The sequence below is a fragment of the Narcine bancroftii genome, chromosome 5, assembly GCF_036971445.1.
Source record: "Narcine bancroftii isolate sNarBan1 chromosome 5, sNarBan1.hap1, whole genome shotgun sequence".
NCBI classification, from domain to species: Eukaryota; Metazoa; Chordata; class Chondrichthyes; order Torpediniformes; family Narcinidae; genus Narcine; species Narcine bancroftii.
This window is the reverse complement of record NC_091473.1, coordinates 190,647,550-190,668,310: the sequence shown is the minus strand read 5'-3', so window position 1 is coordinate 190,668,310 and position 20,761 is coordinate 190,647,550. Positions and strand designations below refer to the sequence as shown.

Genomic DNA, 20,761 nt, shown 5'->3' with positions numbered 1-20,761 from the left:
GCAGTGAGATCAGTGTGGGGTCTGATACAGTCGGTGGGGGAGAGGGTTGGGGCAGTTGGATCAGTATGGGGACTGATACAGGGCTGTAGGGGAGAATGTGGGGACAGATACAGGGCTATGGGGGGAGAATGGGGCACTGTGATTAGTGTGGGCACTGATACACGGCCGTGGGGAAAGAGCAGGGAAGTGGGATAAGTGTGTGGACTGATACACGGCTGTGGGCACATAGCAGGGCAGTGGGATCTGTGTGAGGATGGATACAAGGCTGTGGGAAGAGAGTGGGGCAGTGGGTTCAGTGTGGGGACTGATGCAGGACTCTGTGGAGAGAGCAGGGAAGTGGGATCAGTTTGGCTACTGATACAGGGCTGTGGGGAGAGGGCGGGGCTGTGGGATCAGTGTGGGGATGGATAGAGGGCTGTGGGGACAGAGCAGCGCAACGGAATTTGTATGCGCACTGATACACTGCTGTGGGTTGAGAGCTGGGCATTGGGATGAGTATGGGGACTGACCAGGGCTGTAGGGGAGAATGTGGAGTCAGATACAGGGCTCTGGGGGAGAGAATGGGGCCCTGGGATCACTATGGAGACTGATACAAGGCTGTGGATATTGACCGGAGAAGTGGGTTCATTGTGTGGACTGATACAGGGCTATGAGTAGAGAATGGGGCAATGGGATCAGTGTGGGTACGGATAGAGGGCTGTGGGGAGGGAGGATCACAGTGGGATGAGTGTGGGTCAGATACAGGGCTGTGGGGACAGAGCAGCGCAATGGGATCAGTATGGGTACTGCTACATGGTTGTGGGGAGAGAGCGGGGCAGTGGGATCAGTATGGGAACTGATACAGGGATGTAGGGGAGAATGTGCAGTCAGATACAGGGCTCTGGCGGAGAGAATGGGGCACTGGGATCAGTGTGGGGATTGATACACGGTTGTGGGGATTTAGCGGGGAAGTGGGATCAGTCTGGGGACTGCTACATTGCTGTGGGGTGAGAGGGGGGTCAGTGGGATCAGTGTGGGGCAGATACAGGCTGTGGGGAGAGAGGGGAGCAGTGTGAACAGTGTGGGGCAGATGCAGACTGTGGGGAGAGACCGGGTCAGTGGGATCAGTGTGGGGACTGATACAGGGCTGTGGGTTGAGAGCTGGGCAGTGGGATGAATTTGGAGACTGACACAATGCTGTGGGGGGACAGCGGGGCATTGGGATCAGTCTGGGGACTGCTACATTGCTGTAGCGAGAGAGGGGGTCAATGGGATCAATGTGGGGAATGATACAGGGCGGTGGCCAGGGCAGTGGTATCAGTGTGGGAACTGATACAGGGCTGTGGGGATAGAGTGGTGCAATGGGATCAATGTGGGGACGGATACTGGACTGTGGGGAGAGATCGGGGCATTACGATCAGTGTAGGGACCGATACATGTCTGGGGGGAGAGGGAGGTGCAGTGGGATCAGTGTGGGGACTGATACAGTCTGTGGTGAGAGGGTTGGGGGCAGTGGGATCAGTGAGGGAACTGATACAGGACGGTGGGGAAGAGGGTTGGGGGCAGTGGGATCAGTGTGGGGGCTGATACAGGGCGTGGAGAAAGAACTGGGAAGTAGGATCAGTGTAGGGACTGATACGGGGCTGTGGGTTGAGGGCTGGTCAGTGGGATGAGTTTGGGGACTGACACAAGGCTGTGGGGAGAGAGTGGCGCATTGGAATCAATCTGGGGACTGCTACATTGCTGTGGGGAGAGAGGAGGTCTGTGGGATCAATGTGGGGAATGATACAGGATGGTGGGAAGACACCGGGGAAGTTGGATCAGTGTAGGGACGGATACTGGGCTGTGGGGAGTGACCGGGGCATTGCGATCAGTGTGAGAACTGATACCGGGCTGTACGGGAGAATGTGGGGACAGATACAGGGCTATGGTGGTGAGTATGGAGCACTGGGTTCAGTGTGGGCACCGATACAAGGCTGTGGGGACAGAGCGGGGCAGTAATTCTGTAAGGGGACGGACAGAGGGCTGTGGGGATGGAGCAGCGCAATGGGATCAGTATGCAGACTGATACAGGGCTGTGGGTTGAGAGCTGGACAGTGGGATGAGTGTGGGGACTGACCCAGGGCTGTGGGGAGACAGCAGTGCATTGGGATCAGTCTGGGGACTGCTACATTGCTATGGGGAGAGAGGATGGCAGTGGGATCAGTGTGGGGACAGATACAAGGCTGTGAGTAGAGAGTGGGGCAATGGGATCGATGTGGGGACGGATACTGGGCTGTGAGGAGAGAGCGGGGGAGTGGGATCAGTCTGGGGACTTCTACATTGCCGTGGGGAGAAAGGGTGTCAGTGAGATCAGTGTGGGCCGGATCCAGGGCTGTGGTGATAGAGTGGGACAATGGGATCAGTGTGGGGACTGATTCAGGGCTGTGGGGAGAGAGGATAGCAGTGGAATGAGTATGGGGACGGACACAGGGCAGTAGGGGAGAATGTGGGGACAGATTCAGGGCTATGGGGGAGAGAATGGGGTACTGGGATCAATGTGGGAACTGATACAGGGTAGTGGAGAAAGAGCTGGGCTGTATGATCAGAGAGGGCACTGAAACACGGCTGTGGGGAGAGAGTGGTGCAGTGGGATCAGTGTGGGGACTGATACAGGGCTGTGGGGAGAGGACGGGGTAGTGGGATCAGTGTGGGGACTGATACAGGGCTGTGGGGAGAGGACGGGGTAGTGGGATCAGTGTGGGGACTGATACAGGGCTGTGGGGAGAGGATGGGGTAGTGGGATCAGTGTGGGGACTGATACGGGACTGTGGGTTGAGAGCTGGACAGTGGGATGAGTGTGGGGACTGACCCAGGGCTGTGGGGAGACAGCAGTGCATTGGGATCAGTCTGGGGACTGCTACATTGCTGTGGGGAGAGAGGGAGATCAGTGGGATCAATGTGGGGAATGATACAGGGTGGTGGGAAGACACTGGGGCAGTTGGATCATTGTGGGGACAGACACTGGGGGGTGAGGAGAGACTGGGGCATTGCGATCAGTGTGAGGACTGAAACAGGGCTGTTGGGGAGAATGTGGGGACAGATAAAGGGCCCTGGGGGAGAGAATGGGGCACTGGGATCAGTGTGGGGACTGATACAGGGCAGTGGGGAAGAGGGTTGTGGGTAGTGGGATCAGTGTGGGGAATGATAAAGTGCTGTGGGGAGAAAAGAACAGTGTAGGGTCGGATACAGGACTGTGGGGGAGAGAATGGGTCACTGGGATGAGTGTGGGGACTGAAACTGGGCTGTTTTGAGAGCGCGGTAATGGGATGAGTGTGGGGACTGAAACTGGGCTGTTTTGAGAGCGCGGTAATGGGATGAGTGTGGGGACTGATGCAGCGCTGTGGGGAGAGCGCGTGGCAGTGGGATCAGTGAGGGAAATGATACAGGGCTGTAGGGAGAGAGCGGGGCAGTGTGATCAATATGGGGACTGATACAGGACGGTAGGGGAGAATGTGGGGACAGATACAGGGTTAAGGGGGAGAGAATGGGGCTCTGGGATTAGTGTGGGGACTGATACAAGGCTATGGGGAGAGAGTGGGGAAGTGGGATAAGTGTGCGGACAGAAACAGGATGGTGGGGAAGAGGGTTGCCGGTAGTGGGATCAGTGTCTGGACTGAAACAGGGTTGTGGAGAAAGAGTGGGACCGTAGTATCATTGAGGGCACTGAAACACGGCCGTGGGGTGAAAGAGGGACAGTGGGATCAGTGTGGGGTATGATACAGGGCTTTGGAAGACACTGGGGCAGTGGTATCCGTGTGGGGACATACAGGACTGTGGGGATAGAGTGGAGCATTAGGATCGATGTGAGGATGGATGTGGGGAGGGATCGGGGCATTGCGATCAGTGTAGGGACTGATACAGGGCTGAGGGGAGAGGGAGGTGCAGTGAGATCAGTGTGGGGTCTGATACAGTTGGTTGGGGAGAGGGTTGGGGGCAGTTGGATCAGTATGGGGACTGATACAGGGCTGTAGGGGAGAATGTGGGCACTGATACACGGCCGTGGGGAGAGAGCAGGGAAGTGGGATCAGTGTGGCTACTGATACAGGGCTGTGGGGTGAGGGCGGAGCTGTGGGATCAGTGTAGGGATGGAAAGAGGGCTGTGGGGACAGAGCCACGCAATGGAATCAGTATGCGCACTGATACACTGCTGTGGGTTGAGAGCTGTGCATTGGGATGAGTATGGGGACTGACAAGGGCTGTAGGGGAGAATGTGGAGTCAGATACTGGGCTCTGGGGGAGAGAATAGGGCCCTGGGATCACTATGGAGACTGATACAAGGCTGTGGAGATTGAGCGGAGAAGTGGGATCATTGTGTGGACTGCTACAGGGCTATGAGTAGAGCGTGGGGCAATGGGATCAGTGTGGGTACGGATAGAGAGCTGTGGGGAGGGAGGATCACAGTGGGATGAGTGTGGGGACAGATACAGGGCTGTGGGGACAGAGCAGCGCAATGGGAGCAGTATGGGTACTGCTACATGGTTGTGGGGAGAAAGCGGGGCAGTGGGATCAGTGTGGGAACTGATACAGGGATGTAGGGGAGAATGTGCAGTCAGATACAGGGCTCTGGCGGAGAGAATGGGGCACTGGGATCAGTGTGGGGATTGACACATGGTTGTGGCGATTTAGCGGGGAAGTGGGATCAGTCTGGGGACTGCTACATTGCTGTGGCGTGAGAGGGGGTCAGTGAGATCAGTGTGGGCCAGATCCAGGGCTGTGGTGATAGAGTGGGACAATGGGATCAGTGTGGAGACTGATACAGGGCTGTGGGGAGAGAGGATAGCAGTGGAATAGGTATGGTGATGGATACAGGGCTGTAGGGGAGAATGTGGGCACAGATACAGGGCTATGGGGGAGAAAATGAGGCATGGGATCAATGTGGCGACTGATACAGGGCTGTGGGGAGAGGACGGGGCAGTGGAATCAGTGTGGGGACTGATTCAGAGCTGTGGGGAGAGGACGGGGCAGTGGAATCAGTGTGGGGACTGATTCAGAGCTGTGGGGAGAGGACGGGGCAGTGGAATCAGTGTGGGGACTGATTCAGAGCTGTGGGGAGAGGACGGGGCAGTGGAATCAGTGTGGGGACTGATTCAGAGCTGTGGGGAGAGGACGGGGCAGTGGAATCAGTGTGGGGACTGATTCAGAGCTGTGGGGAGAGGACGGGGCAGTGGAATCAGTGTGGGGACTGATTCAGAGCTGTGGGGAGAGGACGGGGCAGTGGATCAGTGTGGGGACTGATACAGGGCTGTGGGGATAGGACAGGGCAGTGGAATCAGTGTGGGGACTGATACAGGGCTGTGGGGAGAGGACGGGGCAGTGGAATCAGTGTGGGGACTGATACAGGGCTGTGGGGATCGTCTGGGTCATTGGGATCAGTGGGCGGACTGATACAGCTCTGTGGGGAGAAAGCAGAGCATTACGATCAGTGTGGGGCTGATACAGTCGGTGGGGGAGAGGGTTGGGGGCAGTTGGATCAGTGTGGGGACTGTTACAGGGCTGTGGGGAGAGGGCGGGGCTGTTGGATCAGTGTGGGGACTGATACAGAGCTGTGGGGAGAGGGCAGGGCAGTGCGATCAGTGTAGGGTATGATCAAGAACTGGTGAGAGAGCGGGGCAGTGGGATCAATGTGGTAACCGATACAGAGCTGTGAGAAGACAGTGGGGCAATGGGATCAGTGTGGGGACTGAAACAGGGCTATGGGGAGAGAGCAGAACAGTTGGATCAGTGTGGGGACTGGTACAGGTCTGTGGGGAGAGAGGATCACAGTGGGATCAGTGTGGGGACGGATACTGGGCTGTGGGGAGAGACTGGGTCATTGGGATCAGTGGGCGGACTGATACAGGTCTGTGGGGAGAGCAGTGCATTGCGATCAGTTTGGAGACTGATACAGGGCTGTGGGGAGAGGGAGGTGCAGTGGGATCAGTGTGTGGACTGATACAGGGCTATGGGGAGAGAGCAGAACAGTTGGATCAGTGTGGGGACTGGTACAGGTCTGTGGGGAGAGAGGATCACAGTAGGATGAATGTGGGGACGGTTGGGCTGTGGAGCGAGACTGGGGCAGTGGCATCAGAGTGAGGACTGTTGGGGAGAATAGGGGGACTGATACAGGGCTATGGGGGAGAGAATAGGGCACTGGGATCAGTGTGAGGACTGATACAAGTCTGTGGGGATTGAACGGGGAAGTGGGATCAGTGTGGTTACTGATACAGGGCGGTGGGAAAGGGCAGGGCAGTAGGATCAGTGAGGGCACTGAAACACAGCCGTGGGGAGAGAGCGGGTCCATGGAATCAGAGTAGGGACTGATACAGGGTTGTGAGTATAGAGACTGGGCTAATGGGCTCAGTGTCGGGATGGATACTGGGCTGTGGGGAGAGACTGGGTCATTGGGATCAGTGGGCGGACTGATACAGGTCTGAGGGGAGAAAGCAGAGCATTGCAATCAGTGTGGGGCTGATACAGTCGGTGGGGGAGAGGGTTGGGGGCAGTGGGATCAGTATGGGAACTGATACAGGGCTGTAGGGGAGAATGTGGAGTCAGATACAGGGCTATGGGGGAGAGAATGGGGCACTGGGATCAGTGTGTGGATGATACAGGGCTGTGTGGAGTGAGCGGGTCAGTGGGATCACTGTGGGGATGGATACAGGGCTGTTGTGATAGAGTGGTGCAGTGGGATCAGTGTGGGGTCTGATACAGGGCTCTGGGGATAGAGCGGAGCAGTGTGATCAGTATGGGGACTGATACAGGACTGTGGGTTGAGAGCTGGGCAGTAGGATGAGTTTGGGGACTGACACAAGACTGTGGGGAGACAGCGGGGCATTGGCATCAATCTGTGGACTGCAACATTGCTGTGGGGAGAGAGGGGATCGGTGGGATCAATGTGGGGAATGATACAGGGCGGTGGTTAGACACCAGGGTTGTGGGGTCAGTGTGGGGACTGAAAAAGGGCTGTAGGGGAGAATGTGAAGTCAGATACAGGGCTATGGGGGAGAGAAATGGGCACTGGGATTAGTGTGGGGACTGATACAAGGCTGTGGGGAGAGAACAGGGAAGTGGGATCAGTGTGGGGACTGATACAGGTCTGTGGGCAGAGAGCAGCGCATTGGGATCAGTGTGGGGCAGATACAGGCTGTGGGGAGAGAGGGGAGCAGTGTGATCAGTGTGGAGCAGATGCAGACTGTGGGGAGAGACCGGGTCAGTGGGATCAGTGTGGGGACTGATACAGGGCTGTGGGTTGAGAGCTGGGCAGTGGGATGAATTTGGGGACTGACACAATGCTGTGGGGGGACAGCGGGGCATTGGGATCAGTCTGGGGACTGCTACATTGCTGTAGCGAGAGAGGGGGTCATTGGGATCAATGTGGGGAATGATACAGGGCGGTGGGAAGACACCGGGATAGTGGTATCAGTGTGGGAACTGATACAGGGCTGTGGGGATAGAGTGGTGCAATGGGATCAATGTGGGGACGGATACTGGACTGTGGGGAGAGATCGGGGCATTACGATCAGTGTAGGGACCGATACATGTCTGGGGGGAGAGGGAGGTGCAGTGGGATCAGTGTGGGGACTGATACAGTCAGTGGGGAGAGGGTTGGGGGCAGTGGGATCAGTGAGGGGACTGATACAGGGCAGTGGGGAAGAGGGTTGGGGGTAGTGGGATCAGTGTGTGGTTTGATATAGGGTCGTTGGGAAAGAGCTGGGCAGTAGGATCAGTGTAGGGACTGATACAGTCGGTTGGGAGAGGGTTTGGGCAGTGGGATCAGAGTGGGGACTGATACAGGGGTGTGGGGAGATGGCCGAGCAGTGGGATCAGTGTGGGGCAGATACAGGCTGTGGGTTGAGAGCTGGTCAGTGGGATGATTTTGGGGACTGACACAAGGCTGTGGGGAGAGAGCGGCATATTGGAATCAATCTGGGGACTGCAACATTGATGTGGGGAGAGGAGGGGTCTGTGGGATCAATGTGAACGATACAGGGTGGTGGGAAGACTCCGGGGCAGTTGTATCAGTGTGGGGACGAATACTGGGCTGTGGGGAGAGACCGGGGCATTACGATCAGTTTGAGGACTGATACAGGGCTGTAGTGGAGAATGTGGGGACAGATACAGGGCTCTGGGGGTGAGAATGGGGCACTGGGATCAGTGTTCGGACTGATATAGGGCGGTTGGGTTGTGGGTAGTGGGATCAGTATGGGGACTCATTAAGGGCGGTGGGGAAGAGGGTTAGGGGCAGTTGGATCAGTATGGAGACTGATACAGGGCTGTAGTGGAGAATGTGGGGACAGATACAGGGCTATGGTTGAGAGAATGGGGCACTGGGATCAGTGTGGGGTTCAATACAAGGCTGTGGGGAGAGAGCGGGGCAGTGGTTCAGTGTGGGGACTGAAACAGGGCTGTGGGGAGGGAGTGGGGAGTGGGATCAGTGTGGGGACTGATACAGGGCTATGAGTAGAGAGTGGGGCAATGGGATCAGTGTGGGTACTGATACAGGTCAGTGGGGAGAGTGCACGGGATTGGGCTCAGTTTTGGGACTGATATAGGGCTGTGGAGAGAGAGCGGGGCAATGGGATCAGTGTGGGGACTGATACCGGGCAGTGGGGAGTGAGCGGGTCAGTGGGATCAGTGTGGGGACAGATATAGGGCTCTGGGGAGAGAGTGGGGCAGTGGAATCAGTGTGGGTACTAATACAGGGGTGTGGGGAGAGGGCGGGGCAGTGGGGTCAGAGTGAGGACAGATACAGGGCTGTGGGAAGAGAGTGGGGCAGTGTGATCAGTCTGGGGACGGATACAGGGCTGTGGGGACAAAGCAGCGCAATGGAATCACTATGCACACTGATCCAGGGCTGTGGGTTGAGAGCTGGGCAGTGGGATGAGTATGGGGTCTGACCCAGGGCTGTGGGGAGACAGCGAGGCAGTGGGATCAGTCTGGGGACTGCTATATTGCTGTGGGGAGAGAGGGGGTCAGTGAGGTCAGTGTGGGCCTGATACAGGGCTGTGGTGATAGAGTGGGACAGTGGGATCAATGTGGGGAATGATACAGGGCTGTGGGGACAGAGCAGCGCAATGGGATCAGGTTGGGGACTGCTACAGGGCTGCGGGGCGAGACCGGGGCAGTGGCATCAGAATGGGGCTGATACAGGGCTGTTGGAAGAGAACGCGGTAGTGGGATGAGTGTGGGGATGGATACAGGGCTGTGGGGAGAGGGAGGTGCAGTGTGATCAGTGTGGGGACTGATACAGGGCAGTGGTGAGTGAGCGGGGCAGAGGGATCAGTGCGGGGACTTATACAGGCTGTGGGGAGAGAGTGGGTCAGTGGGATCAGTGTGGGGCATGATACAGTGCTGTGTGTTGAGAGTAGGGCAAAAGGATCAGTGTGGGCACTGATACAGGCTGTGGGGAGAGACTGGGGCAGTCGGATCAATGTGGTGACTGATACAGGGCTATGGGGGAAGAGCAGGGCAGTGGGATCTGTGTCAGGACATATAGGGCTGTGGGGAGTTAGGGGGCAGTGGGATTAGTTTGGGGACTTTTACAGGGCTGTGACTTGTCAGCAGGTCCGTGGGTTCTGTGTTGGGACTGATACAGGGCTGTGGGTTGAAAGTTAGACAGTGGGATCAGTGTGGGGCTGCTGCAGGACTGTCAGGAGTGAGCGTGGCAGTGGGATCAGTGTGTGGACTGATACAGGGCTGTGGGCAGAGGGCTGGCCATTGGACTCTGTGAGGAGTCTGATACAGGGTTGTGGGCAGAGGGCGGCGCATTGGGATCAGTGTGGGAACTGATACAGGGCTATGTGGTGAGAACGGGGCAGTGGGATCAGTGTGGGGTATGATACAGGGCTGTGGGCAGAGGGTGGCGCAATGGGATCAGTGTGGGAGCTGATACAGGGTCGTGTGGTGAGAGCAGGGCAGTGGGATCAGTGTGGGGACTTATACAGGTCTGTGTGGAGAGAGCAGGGCAGTGGGATCAGTGTGGGAGCTGATACAGGGCCGTGTGGTGAGAGCAGGGCAGTGGGATCAATGTGGGGACTTATACAGGGCTGTGTGGAGAGAGCGGGGCAGTGCGATCAGTGTGGGGACTGATACAGGGCTTTGGGGAGAGAGTGGGGCAGCAGGATCAGTGAGATGCAATTCCTTAAGTGGGAGGTAACAAAGGACAAGTTCATTGGAGAGATGTACTGGAATACAGCTCTCTGTTCATTCCCACACTGATCCCACTGCCCCACTCTACCATCAGTTAAGACCCTACATTCAGTTGAAGAGAAAGACAGTCGAGTTATCAGGCCTGAGGAGAATCAAAAGTTCCAGGCCTTAAACTTTGGTGGCACTAAAACTGGAGCCGTGGTGGAGAGTAACGAAGGCTTTCAAAGCTTGCAGAGAGATGTGGACCAGCTGGTAAAATGGCAGATGGAATTTAATGCAGACAAGTGTGAGGTGCTGCATTTTGGAAGGACAAATTAAGTAAGGACGTACACGGTGAATGGTTGGGCACTGAGGAGTACGGTAAGACAGAGGGATCTGGGAATATAAATACACCATTCCCTGAAAGTGGCACCACCAATGGACAGGGTTGTAGAGAGAGCTTTTGGCATATTGGCCTTTCATATATTGAAGTATTGAGTACAGGAGTTGGGATGTTACGGTAATGTTGTATAAGACATTGGTGAGGCCAAATTTGGAAAATTGTGTGCAATTTTGGTCACTGAACTACAGGAAAGATATCAATAAGATAGAAAGAGTGCAGAGAAGATTTACTAGGATGTTGTCTGGACTTCAGGAACTGAGTTACAGGGAAAGGTTTGGACTTTATTCCCTGGAGCTTAGAAGAATGAGGGGAGATTTGATGGAGGTATTTAAAATAATGGGGAGTATAGACAGTGTAGGTCAGCTTTTTCCACTGAGGGCAGGTGAGATACAAACCAGAGGACGTGGGTTGGGGTGAGAGGTTTAGAGGAAACTTCTTTCCACAGAGAGTGGTGAGAGTATGGGATGAGCTGAAGTGGTGTGCAGGGACTCAATTTTAACATTTAAGAAGAATCTGGACAGGTACATGGATGGGAGGGGAATGGAGGGATATCGACTGGGTGCAGGTCAGTGGGAGGAGGCAAAAAAAATCATTTCACAGATTAGCAGGGCTTGTTTCTGTCCTTGTCGGGTACTCTTTATTTCCTGTGTAACTTGCTGGATTTCTCGAGCACGTTAGGCAATTTCAACAATGGCAGGGAGGGATAAAAGCTTGCTGGACTAGGAGCTAGCACGGACTAATGGAATGAATGGCCATACAATGGTTGAGCAACTTTGTGCAGTGGCGAGGTCCCGACACAAGATGTCAGGGTAGGCAAGCCGTCAGGCGGAGCGGTGGGGACCTCCAGCGGTGGGCGGTTGTACTGCAGGGAAGCTGGCCAATGCCAGACGGAATGGTAGGGGCATGGTGGTACTGCAGTGGGGCAGACTGTGCCGGATGGAGTGGTGGGGCATCTGGCGGTGGGCGTCGGTACTGCAGGGGGGGGGGTTTGGTTGGTCCTGCGCCATGCGGAGCGGCTGAGACATCTAGCGGCAGGCGGCGGTACTGCGAGCAACTGGCTGGGGTTCCGTCTCGGGGTCATCGTTCGAATCCCACTCCAGGCACTCCCAACAGGTATTCGGACAGATAGAGCTTCGCGAGGGCCACGGCCATGACCCAGGTTTAAATCCTGGTTTTATAGGGAATTCTGCACTGGGCGAGGGGCGGGGAGGGACGGGGAGGGGATGGAGAAGGGGGGAGGGGATGGTTTGGAGGGAGGGATGGTGAGGGAGGGAGTGGTGAGGGGGAGGGGAGCGTGAGGGGAGGGAGGGGACAGAGGGGGGGGTGGGAGGGTGTGGTGAGGAGGGAGGGGACGGTGAGGGGAGGATCTTTCCTGGACCCAATGCACCAACAGCATTGCGAAGAAAGTTCGTCAGCACCTTGACTTCTTTGGGAGTTGGCGGGGGTTTGGTACGACGCCAGGAACAACTGGCGAATTTCTACAGAGGTGCGATGGAAAGTGCGCCGACCGGTCTGGTCTGGGGGACACCGATACTCCTGAGCATAATTCCCTTCAAGAGGTAGTGGGACACAGCCCTGGGACATCACAGGCAAAACCCCTCCCCCCACCGTCGAGAATATCTACGGGGAATGCTCCTGTCAGAAGGCAAGGACCCCTACACCACCTGGCGCACGCTGCTGCCATCAAGAAAGAGGTGTCGGTGCCCCAAGACTAGCCCCCACCAGGTTCAGGAACAGTGGCCATCCCCTCAACCATCAGGCCCCTCAACGACAAACTCAATCGGTCTCATTTACGGACTCTTGAATTTTATTGATTTTTTTTCTCTCTGTGCTACAGTTTGTTCACATCCGTTTACACACGTACAGGGTTTTTTACGCACTGCCAGCAGGTAGTGAGTCTGCCTGGCCTACAGGGAAAGGAATCTCAGGGGTGGACGTGGGCAGTCAGGGATGCTGGGGGGGGGGACATTTCCTTGACTGTTCGCTCGGCCATTGACCTACTCCTCCTGGTAGGTGGAGGTGGAGATGACGCTGTAAGGGTTGATGACCATCTTGGTGCAGCGCACGATCATGGCCAGGAGGAGGAGGCAGAGCAGCCCAATGAAGGCCAGGGTGAAGCCCTTGTCCACATCTATGTAGCCACTGTCCACGCCCTCCATGACGGGCATCCCTGCTCACTCTCCCTCTCCTGCACGGCAATCCCCTGAAAGACAGGATGGTGGTGTGATGGAGTATAGAAATAGGTTTTTGGGAGATTAATTGGGAAAGGTTTGTTGGAGTCGGTCATATGCAAACACTTTAGAACAGATCTTGTTTGAAATCCTGGAGCTCAGCCTCATGCTAGACATATCGGCCCCGCGGCTTTTGCAAAGGATTCGGAGAGAGGCCAGAGACTTCACTAATGGATTGTTTACAAATGGCAACAGATAAAAGATCTTGTCGGAACAGCAGATTGTCTGGAGGGTACAGGGCTGTGCAAGAGGGTCATGTGGTTTTGCAAGCAGAGAGAGTCAAATAGCCTTTTCTCTCAGAGAAGGAGAGAGAGAGATCACTTGTACAGTGTTAAAGCCAGCAGATGGTACTGGGAATGGAACAGGACAAGCTGGCAAGCTTATGGAAAGCCCCATTTGGAAGACAGCCTAGTCAAAGATCTTGTGGTTCATGCAAAAGGAGAGGACCGGCTGTCTAATGTTTCACTTGGAATAAGGGAAACAAAAAGGAAACTCTGTGGTGACCTGAAAGGAAGAGGTTATCATCTGGAGAACCCTGAAGGGGGCAAGTTTTGTTAGCAAGACTCTGGAGTGGCTGATGGAAGTACATCAGTTGTGGACGTCCTGGAACAACACATCTCTCTCTCTCTAAACCGACAGCAACCTTCTTGAGCGGTAACCATTTACCTTTCAAGCACCAAAGCCTGGTGAAATTTATAAATGTTAAATTTTGTGCGCAGTATAAGAATTGCCTGCAACCAGTGAGATTGGACTGTAAACCAAAGAACTTTTCTGAACTTACACACACATTACACACACGTGCGCTTAGAATTAGAAGGGGGTTAAGTTAGGTTAGTTAAGTTAATGGTGATAAGTTAAGGTTTGATTCTGTTTTCATGTTTAAAGATAATTAAAAGCAACTTTTGTTTTAAGTAACCATTTGTCTTGGTGAATATCAATTGCTGCTGGGTTTTGGGGTCCTCTGAGCTCGTACCAGTGGGAACGCTGAGCAGTGTATTGTCATACGCAGAGTTCAGTGCACAGCCTCGTTGGAATGCCCATTTGCTCATCAGACAACCATAGACGGTATGAATCTCCTCCTCACTGATGATCAACACGGGCGCAGCCCAAGGATGCGTGCATAGCCCACTGCTCTACCCACTCCACACACATGACTGTGCGGCTGGATGCCATTCAAATGCCATCTACAAATTTCCCGATAGCACCATGGTCATCAGCAAAATCAAAGACAGCAACAGGGAAGTGAACAGGATAGATCAGCTGGTTGAGTGGTGTCACGACGACAGCCTTTCCCTCAACGTCAGCAACGCCAAGGACTTCAGGAGGGGGAAATTGGGAGAACACGACCCAGCCCTCATCGAGGGGTCAGCAGAGGGGAGGGTTAAAAGCCTCAAATTCCTGGGTGTCAACGTCTCTGAGGACGTGACCTGGGGCCTCCACGTCGATGCAATCGTGAAGCAGGCTTGCCAGGAGTTTGAGGGGATTCAGTATGTCACCAAGGATCCTTGCAGACCTCTACAGGTGGACCGTGGTGGGGGGGGGTGCCCTGACCGGTTGCATCATCTCTCTGGTGCAGAGGTACCAATGCTCAGGACGGGAAAAGACCATGGAGGGTTGCGAACTCGGCAAGCGCCGGCCTTCACCCCATCGAGGACATCGGCAGGAGGCGGGGTCTCCAGGAAGTTGGCCTCTATCCTCGAGGACCTCTCCCCCCACCGCCCAGGCCGTGCCCTCTTCACTCTGTGGCCATTGGGACAGAGAGGCCTGAAGGCGAGCACCCAGCGGTTTAAAGAAAAAAACAGCCTCTCCCCTCTCCCCTCCACCGCCATCAGATTCCTGAACGGTCGACGGCCTTCAGACAGTCTCACTTTCACAAATCTTTTTTTTAAATGTGATTTATATAAATGTTTGCACACCGTGACACTGCCGCAAAACAACACAGTTAGTGACATGTCCCCTGACGATAGATTCTGCTGCGGTCCAACAGGTATTCGGACAGATAGAGCTTCGCGAGGGCCACGGCCATGACCCAGGTTTAGTTCTGGCTGCCTCATTGCGGGGGGGCACCTTCCCTCTGCAAGAGCTGGGGTCTCCCATTCCTTCAGGGGAGCTGAGTTACGGGGGTTGGGATGGTTAAATGGGGGAGGACTTTATTCCCCAGAGCGGAGAAGAACGAAGGGAGGAACTTTGGAATCAGAATGCACTGTGGACGCATTGCGGAATGTGTTGTTTTTTCAGGGAAGGAGCCATCCTCGTGCCACTGGGCCCTCGCCTTCAGTCTCCTGGACCTCCTTCCCCAATGGTGGCAGAGTGAAGAGGGAGGAGGGGGGGGTCCTTGAGGGTGGAGGCTGCTTTCTTGAGACCCCACCTCTTATTGACATCCTCGAGGGAGTGGAGTCTGGTGCCCGTGGTGTGGCAGGCCGAGTTCTCGACCCTCTGGAGTTTATTCCCTGCTCTGAGCATTGGCGCCTCCGTACTGGGCAGAGATGCTCTCCACGGCCCACCTGCAGGCTTCCAAGAGCCTCCAGGGACGTACTGGACCTCCCCAAAGTCCTCGCCGCTGGTGGGCCTCATAGAGGTGCGCAAAATGTTGGGGGTGGGGTGGTGGGAGAGACAGAGTAAAACAGCCAGAGGACATAGGTGAAGGGTGAGAGGGGTGGAACGTTCAGGGGGAGCGCAGTCAGGTGGTGGGAGCTGAAGTGGTGAGCGCGGCCTCAATTGGGACTTGTCCGGAGGGCTACAGGGATGCAGGTCAGTGAGGCAAGAGAGAGAAATAGTTCGGCACAGACAAGAAGGGTCGAAGGGGCCTGTTTCTTTGCTGTGCTGCCTAGTTCTTGCAGGCAGGAGGGGAGAGGCTGGGGATGGGGTGGGGGGGGGGGTATTCTTTTAATATGTAGCCTGCTTATCTGAGGATGGATGGAAGGAGGGTCTGATAGATGCTCACATCCCCTCTCCCTGCCCAGGATTAATGCTGCACTTTTACAATGGCCGTGAGTTCAGGTTTCAACGTCATTGTCCACACTCACAGGCTCAGTTGGGATATCAGTCGGTTTCGTGGTTCTCTCTCTCTCTCTCTCCGCGGTTGCTGGCAGCGGTCACCTCTTGACGCTGGGGAGCAGGTACGAGGCACTGGAGTCTCAAGGGGGTTTGTACCATGGAGCGTGTGCAGAGAGATCTTCCCCTCAACCTCCCCCGCACCTCCACTCGCAGCCCTTCTCACACCACACGGGAGCAGCGAGGCATCACGTTACGGGGAGATCGCGTGTCTCGGCCATCGGAGACTGGTGTCCACGAACTCTCCCCGAGGAGGGAGGAATGAGCAGGACCTTGCCCCGAGAAAGTACACCCCCAACCCAGGAATTGGGGGAGGGGCGGGTGCTGACAGTCGTCAAGGATTGATGGAGGGAATCCGGGGAAGAGGGAGGGAAATCATGGGGTTACTGAAAGAGGAAGGATTAATTGTGGACTGGAGGGGGTCACAGAGAGAGGTGTAGGGTTAGGGGGATAAAGAGACAGGGAGTGGGTTACAGAGAAAGGGAGGGGTGTTGGGAACCAGAGTGGGTTACAAGACAGGGAGTGGTGTAGGGGACCGGAAGGGGTGTAGGGTTTCTCCATCCCTCTCTGTACCCCACGTGTCTATCTGTTCCCTCTCTCTGGTCCCCTCGCTCCCTACCTTCCTCTTCCACTCTCTCTTTTTTTTCTCTCTCTCCCTGTGCTTATCTCTCTCTCTCTCTCTCTCTCCACCCCCACCCCTTCTCTCTTTCCCGTGGTCCTCCCTCCGCCCAGTCTGTGTCGATATTTTCCCCACCCCTTCTCCTCCCTCAGCCGGGTCTGACCGAGGGGGTGGAAAGTGCCTGGGTGGGTGGGAGGGAGTATAAAGCGGCTGCGACGCCGGCCAGGAGCGATTCAGCGACGCGTCCGGGGATCGTAGCGAGTCGCAGGGTTCGGAGTTGCCCCCCCGGTCCCCATCAGCCCGGACGTCGGGGAGAGCCAAGGTAACGGCGAGGCAAAGGTAGCGGCGGGTCAGAGAGGACGGGAGGTGGCGGGGGGGTGAAGAGAGAGATGGGGAGTGTAGCGAGAGAGGGGGGTGTAGCGAGAGAGGGGGGTGTAGCGAGAGAGGGGGGTGTAGGGAGAGGGGGTGTAGGGAGAGGGGGTGTAGGGAGAGGGGGTGTAGGGAGAGGGGGTGTAGGGAGAGAGGGGGTGTAGGGAGAGGGGGTGTAGGGAGAGAGGGTGTGTAGGGAGAGAGGGGGTGTAGGAGAGGGGGGTGTAGGGAGAGGGGGGTGAGGGAGAGAGGGGGTGTAGGGAGAGAGGGGGTGTAGGGAGAGAGGGGTGTAGGGAGAGAGGGGTGTAGGGAGAGAGGGGGTGTAGGGAGAGAGGGGGTGTAGGGAGAGAGGGGGTGTAGGGTGAGGGGGCGTGTAGAGAGATGGGGGGTGTAGGGGGGTGGAGAGAGAGTAGAGAAAGAGGGGTGTAGGAGAGGGGAGTGTAGAGAGGGGGGTGTAGGGAGAGTGGGTGGTGTGGAGAGGGATGTGTGGAGAGGCAGTGGAGATAAGGGGTTGTAGAGAGAGAGGGTCTAGAGAGAGGGATGTGAGAGGGGGAATATGTGAGGGAGGAAAAAAGAGGGGGAAGGTGTGAGGGGGAGGAGAGGAGAAGGGGTTGTGAGGGGGAGGAGAGGAGAAGGGGTGTGAGGGGGAGAGAGGAGAAGGGGTGTGAGGGGAGGAGAGGAGAAGGGAAGGTGTGAGGGGGAGGAGAGGAGAAGGAAGGTGTGAGGGGGAGGAGAGGAGAAGGGAAGGTGTGAGGGGGAGGAGAGGAGAAGGGAAGGTGTGAGGGGGAGGAGAGGAGAAGGGAAAGTGTGAGGGGGAGGAGAGGAGAAGGGAAAGTGTGAGGGGGAGGAGAGGAGAAGGGAAGGTGTGAGGGGAGGAGAGGAGAAGGGAAGGTGTGAGGGGGAGGAGAAGGGAAGGTGTGAGGGGGGGGAGGAGAGGAGAAGGGAAGGTATGAGGGGGAGGAGAGGAGAAGGGAAGGTGTGAGGGGGAGGAGAGGAGAAGGGAAGGTGTGAGGGGGGAGGAGAGGGGTGCTGCAGACTGGTACCTGAACCAACCTCTGGCCTGGTGTTTTGCAGGGGGCTCAGCCAGCCAGCCAGCAGACGGAAGCATCAGCACAGAGGTTTTGACCACCCTCCCTCCACCACTCCTGGGGCCAGCTGCATGTGGTTCTGCGGAGCGTGGGGCCTGTGCCAGGCCAGAGAGCCCAGGCGCACCGAGAACCGCCCAGCCCACCTATCGCTTCTCGTGCTGACGCCAGACAACATCCCTGAGTTCCATATCCCGCCCTCAGGCCAGGATCCAAGCAGGGGCTGCGCCAGACCTGCGGCCTGAACCTCGCTGGGATGGGCTCCGGCCTAGCTCAGGGAAAGGAGGCATGGCCCTCTGCCGCAGCTGCTGGCCTGGTGCCGCCTGCACGCCAACCTCCCTGAGATCCTCTACCTCCCCGAGAGCCCCCACACCCGCAGGAAAGAATCTCTCTTCCATAGGCCTGAGGCCTACCCGGACTTACCCGGGCCTGAGACCTACTCAGGTCTACTCAGGCCTGCCCCCTGCCTTTGGGACAGCGACACAGCCTCCTCCTCAGCCGAGTCCTCTCCCTTCTCCTCCCCAACGCCCCCCAGGTCTTGGCCGGTCCCCAGGGGCCACCAGAGCACTCTGGTGTTGGACCGGGGTGGCAGCCTCAGCCTGGAGGCCGAGTACAGGCCGGAGGAGAAGTGGCTCCGCCTAAGACTGGTGGCGGTCCGGGGTGCCTACCCCCCTCCCTTCCAGGCCCAGGATGTGGCTTGCTGCGTCACCTTCTGCCTCCTGCCGGGCAAGACGCAGAGGCAGAGGAGCGCCGTGATCCATGGCCGCCGGGAGCCCCTCTTCCGGGAGGACTTCTACTTCGTCGGCCTGCCGCGGGACGAGCTGAGGTGCCGCACCCTCAGGCTCAAGGTGCTCAACCGGGCGGGGGCGTCAGACGGGACTGCCTGATGGGCCAGTGCCAACTCCCGCTGGCCTCTGTGCTCTTCGATGATCGTGCCCTGGTCCAGGGCTAACAGCTGAATTCTGGCGTGTGTGGCCTTGACTTTCCCCACCCCCCCCACCTCTCCGTTTCCCCTTCGTGATGAGGCGACGAGCCGGCCTCCCTGCATCTGCTCTTCTGGGCCCTGGGAAGTGGGATTCGGGGGCCAAACACACTGGGCAGTGGGAGGGGGGATTTTGGAATCGCCTGCAAAGGGACGGGGAGAGAGAGTTGGAGGTGGAGGTCGCTGTCCCTAGCCGTGCACTCCCTCAAACACGGGACCATTTAGATCATGGAAGAGTACACCCATATTTGGTATGGACCGAGCAAAAAAATTACTAAACCCCGTAACCCGCTCTTTTTCTTCCATCAGCCTAAGTCTCTTAAATGCCCCTGTTGTTCCATCCCTGGCAATGCATTCCAGGCCCCCACAACTCTGTCTAAAATACTTACCCCTGACCTCCCCCCTTCACTTTGGGCAGCTGCCCTCTGGTGTTTACCACTCCAACCTGGGACGAAAAGGTGTCCATGCCTCTCAGAATCTTGTGGATCTCTTCATCCTTCTACGCTCCAAAGAAAAAAGCCTCTTGACCTTGCCTCAAAAAGCCCCAGCTCTGCTCACCCCGTCCCATAATGCATTCTCCAGTCCGAGCAGCATCCCCGTGAATTTCTTCTGCCCCCTCTCCGCAGCTTCCACATCCCTTCCTGTAATGAGGCGACCAGAATCGAACCCAGTGCCGTCTCACCAGAGCTGCAATCTGACCTGTCAACTCCTGAACTCCATCCCCCCCCCTGACTAATGAAGCCTGGCAACGCATCAGCTTTCTTGACTACCCTGCCGACCTGCGCAGCGGCCTTGAAGCCCTTGTCTATTGCAGTGTATTTATACCTGCCTTCACAGTTTAGAATAACTGGTATAGAAAGTGCTAAGGGCCGACAGAAGAAGGACCTCAGGGTTGTATGTGATGTTACGTGTGTATTCTGACAATAAATTTGTACATTTGAACTTTGAAGTAACAGAGACATTTTTTATGGGCCCATAGGACCCCAAATCCCAGCGGCAATAGAAATTCACCAAGACAAATGGTTACTTCAACAAGTCACTTTTAATTTTTCTTTAAACATAAAAACAGGACCATGGTGGTCCTTATCGTGCAGTAAGCTGGAGGGTCCAGCCCAGATAATTAAAGGGTCCAGTGGTTGGAGTGCACTGACAGGTGGGGGGGGGGGGGGGGGAAGAAGAGTCCAAACTTGATTGGCAGGTGATGTGACTTCTGGCTAGGTTCCAGACAGAGAGGTCGCGTTGCAATCCACACTCCCACCAGGTTCTCCGCGGGGAGGTCATGTGACCCTCCACGACACCCACGGGGAGGTCACAGTGACCCTCCACGGCCCACACTCCCACCAGATTCGTGCAGAGGTCACATGACTCTCTAGCATCATCCACACTCCCACCGGTTTCCAGTGGAGAGGTCACGTGACCCTCCACAATCCGGGTTCCCATGGAGGTCACGTGACCCACCATCCACACTGCACTGAGTCCACTCTGGAGGAAGGTGGGTGGATCTTGAGACAGTGAGGGAACCCTGCAAACAATTCAGTGGAAGGTTGGAGAGGTGTGCAGCTGGTGAGGGCTTCAGGAGGACGAAGGTCGACCACTCTCCGCTGCACATTAATGGCACCGTCGTGCAGAGTGGAGAGCTCAGTGTCCATAGAACAGACGGCCTCTCCTGGACCTACACCACCTCATCAGTCAGGAAGGTGCAGCAGAGCCTACACTCCCTCAGGAGATTGGGGGAGGGGGGCAAGGCGACTGGCCCCCATCTCGATAGCATTTTACAGAGTGTCCAGTCTGGCTGCATCACTGTGTGGGGACAGTGTCTGTAAAGCATCAGGCCGGAAGTCAATACAGAGGGTCCTCACAGAGGATCCCTGGGGTCTCCCTTCCTTCTTA

The 20,761-nt window shown here is 56.4% G+C and overlaps 2 protein-coding genes across 2 annotated transcripts; one reads left to right on the top strand and one right to left on the bottom strand.

The window, feature by feature from the left end:
- Positions 1 to 12,330: 12,330 nt before the first annotated feature.
- LOC138762877 (cortexin domain-containing 1 protein-like) lies at positions 12,331 to 16,483 on the bottom strand. The gene is made up of 2 exons (XM_069936395.1): positions 15,789 to 16,483; positions 12,331 to 12,734 (listed from the first exon to the last, which is right to left on the bottom strand). The coding sequence occupies exon 2, from the start codon at positions 12,697 to 12,699 to the stop codon at positions 12,529 to 12,531; it is 171 nt and encodes a 56-aa protein (XP_069792496.1). The 5' UTR covers positions 12,700 to 12,734; positions 15,789 to 16,483; the 3' UTR covers positions 12,331 to 12,528.
- A 1,398-nt stretch (positions 16,484 to 17,881) lies between these two features.
- On the top strand, positions 17,882 to 19,813 carry LOC138765428 (C2 calcium-dependent domain-containing protein 4D-like). The gene is given in 3 exon segments (XM_069942469.1): positions 17,882 to 18,128; positions 18,162 to 18,744; positions 18,747 to 19,813. Coding segments are annotated over 3 exon segments (843 nt in total). The 5' UTR covers positions 17,882 to 17,963; the 3' UTR covers positions 18,842 to 19,813.
- Positions 19,814 to 20,761: the final 948 nt, after the last annotated feature.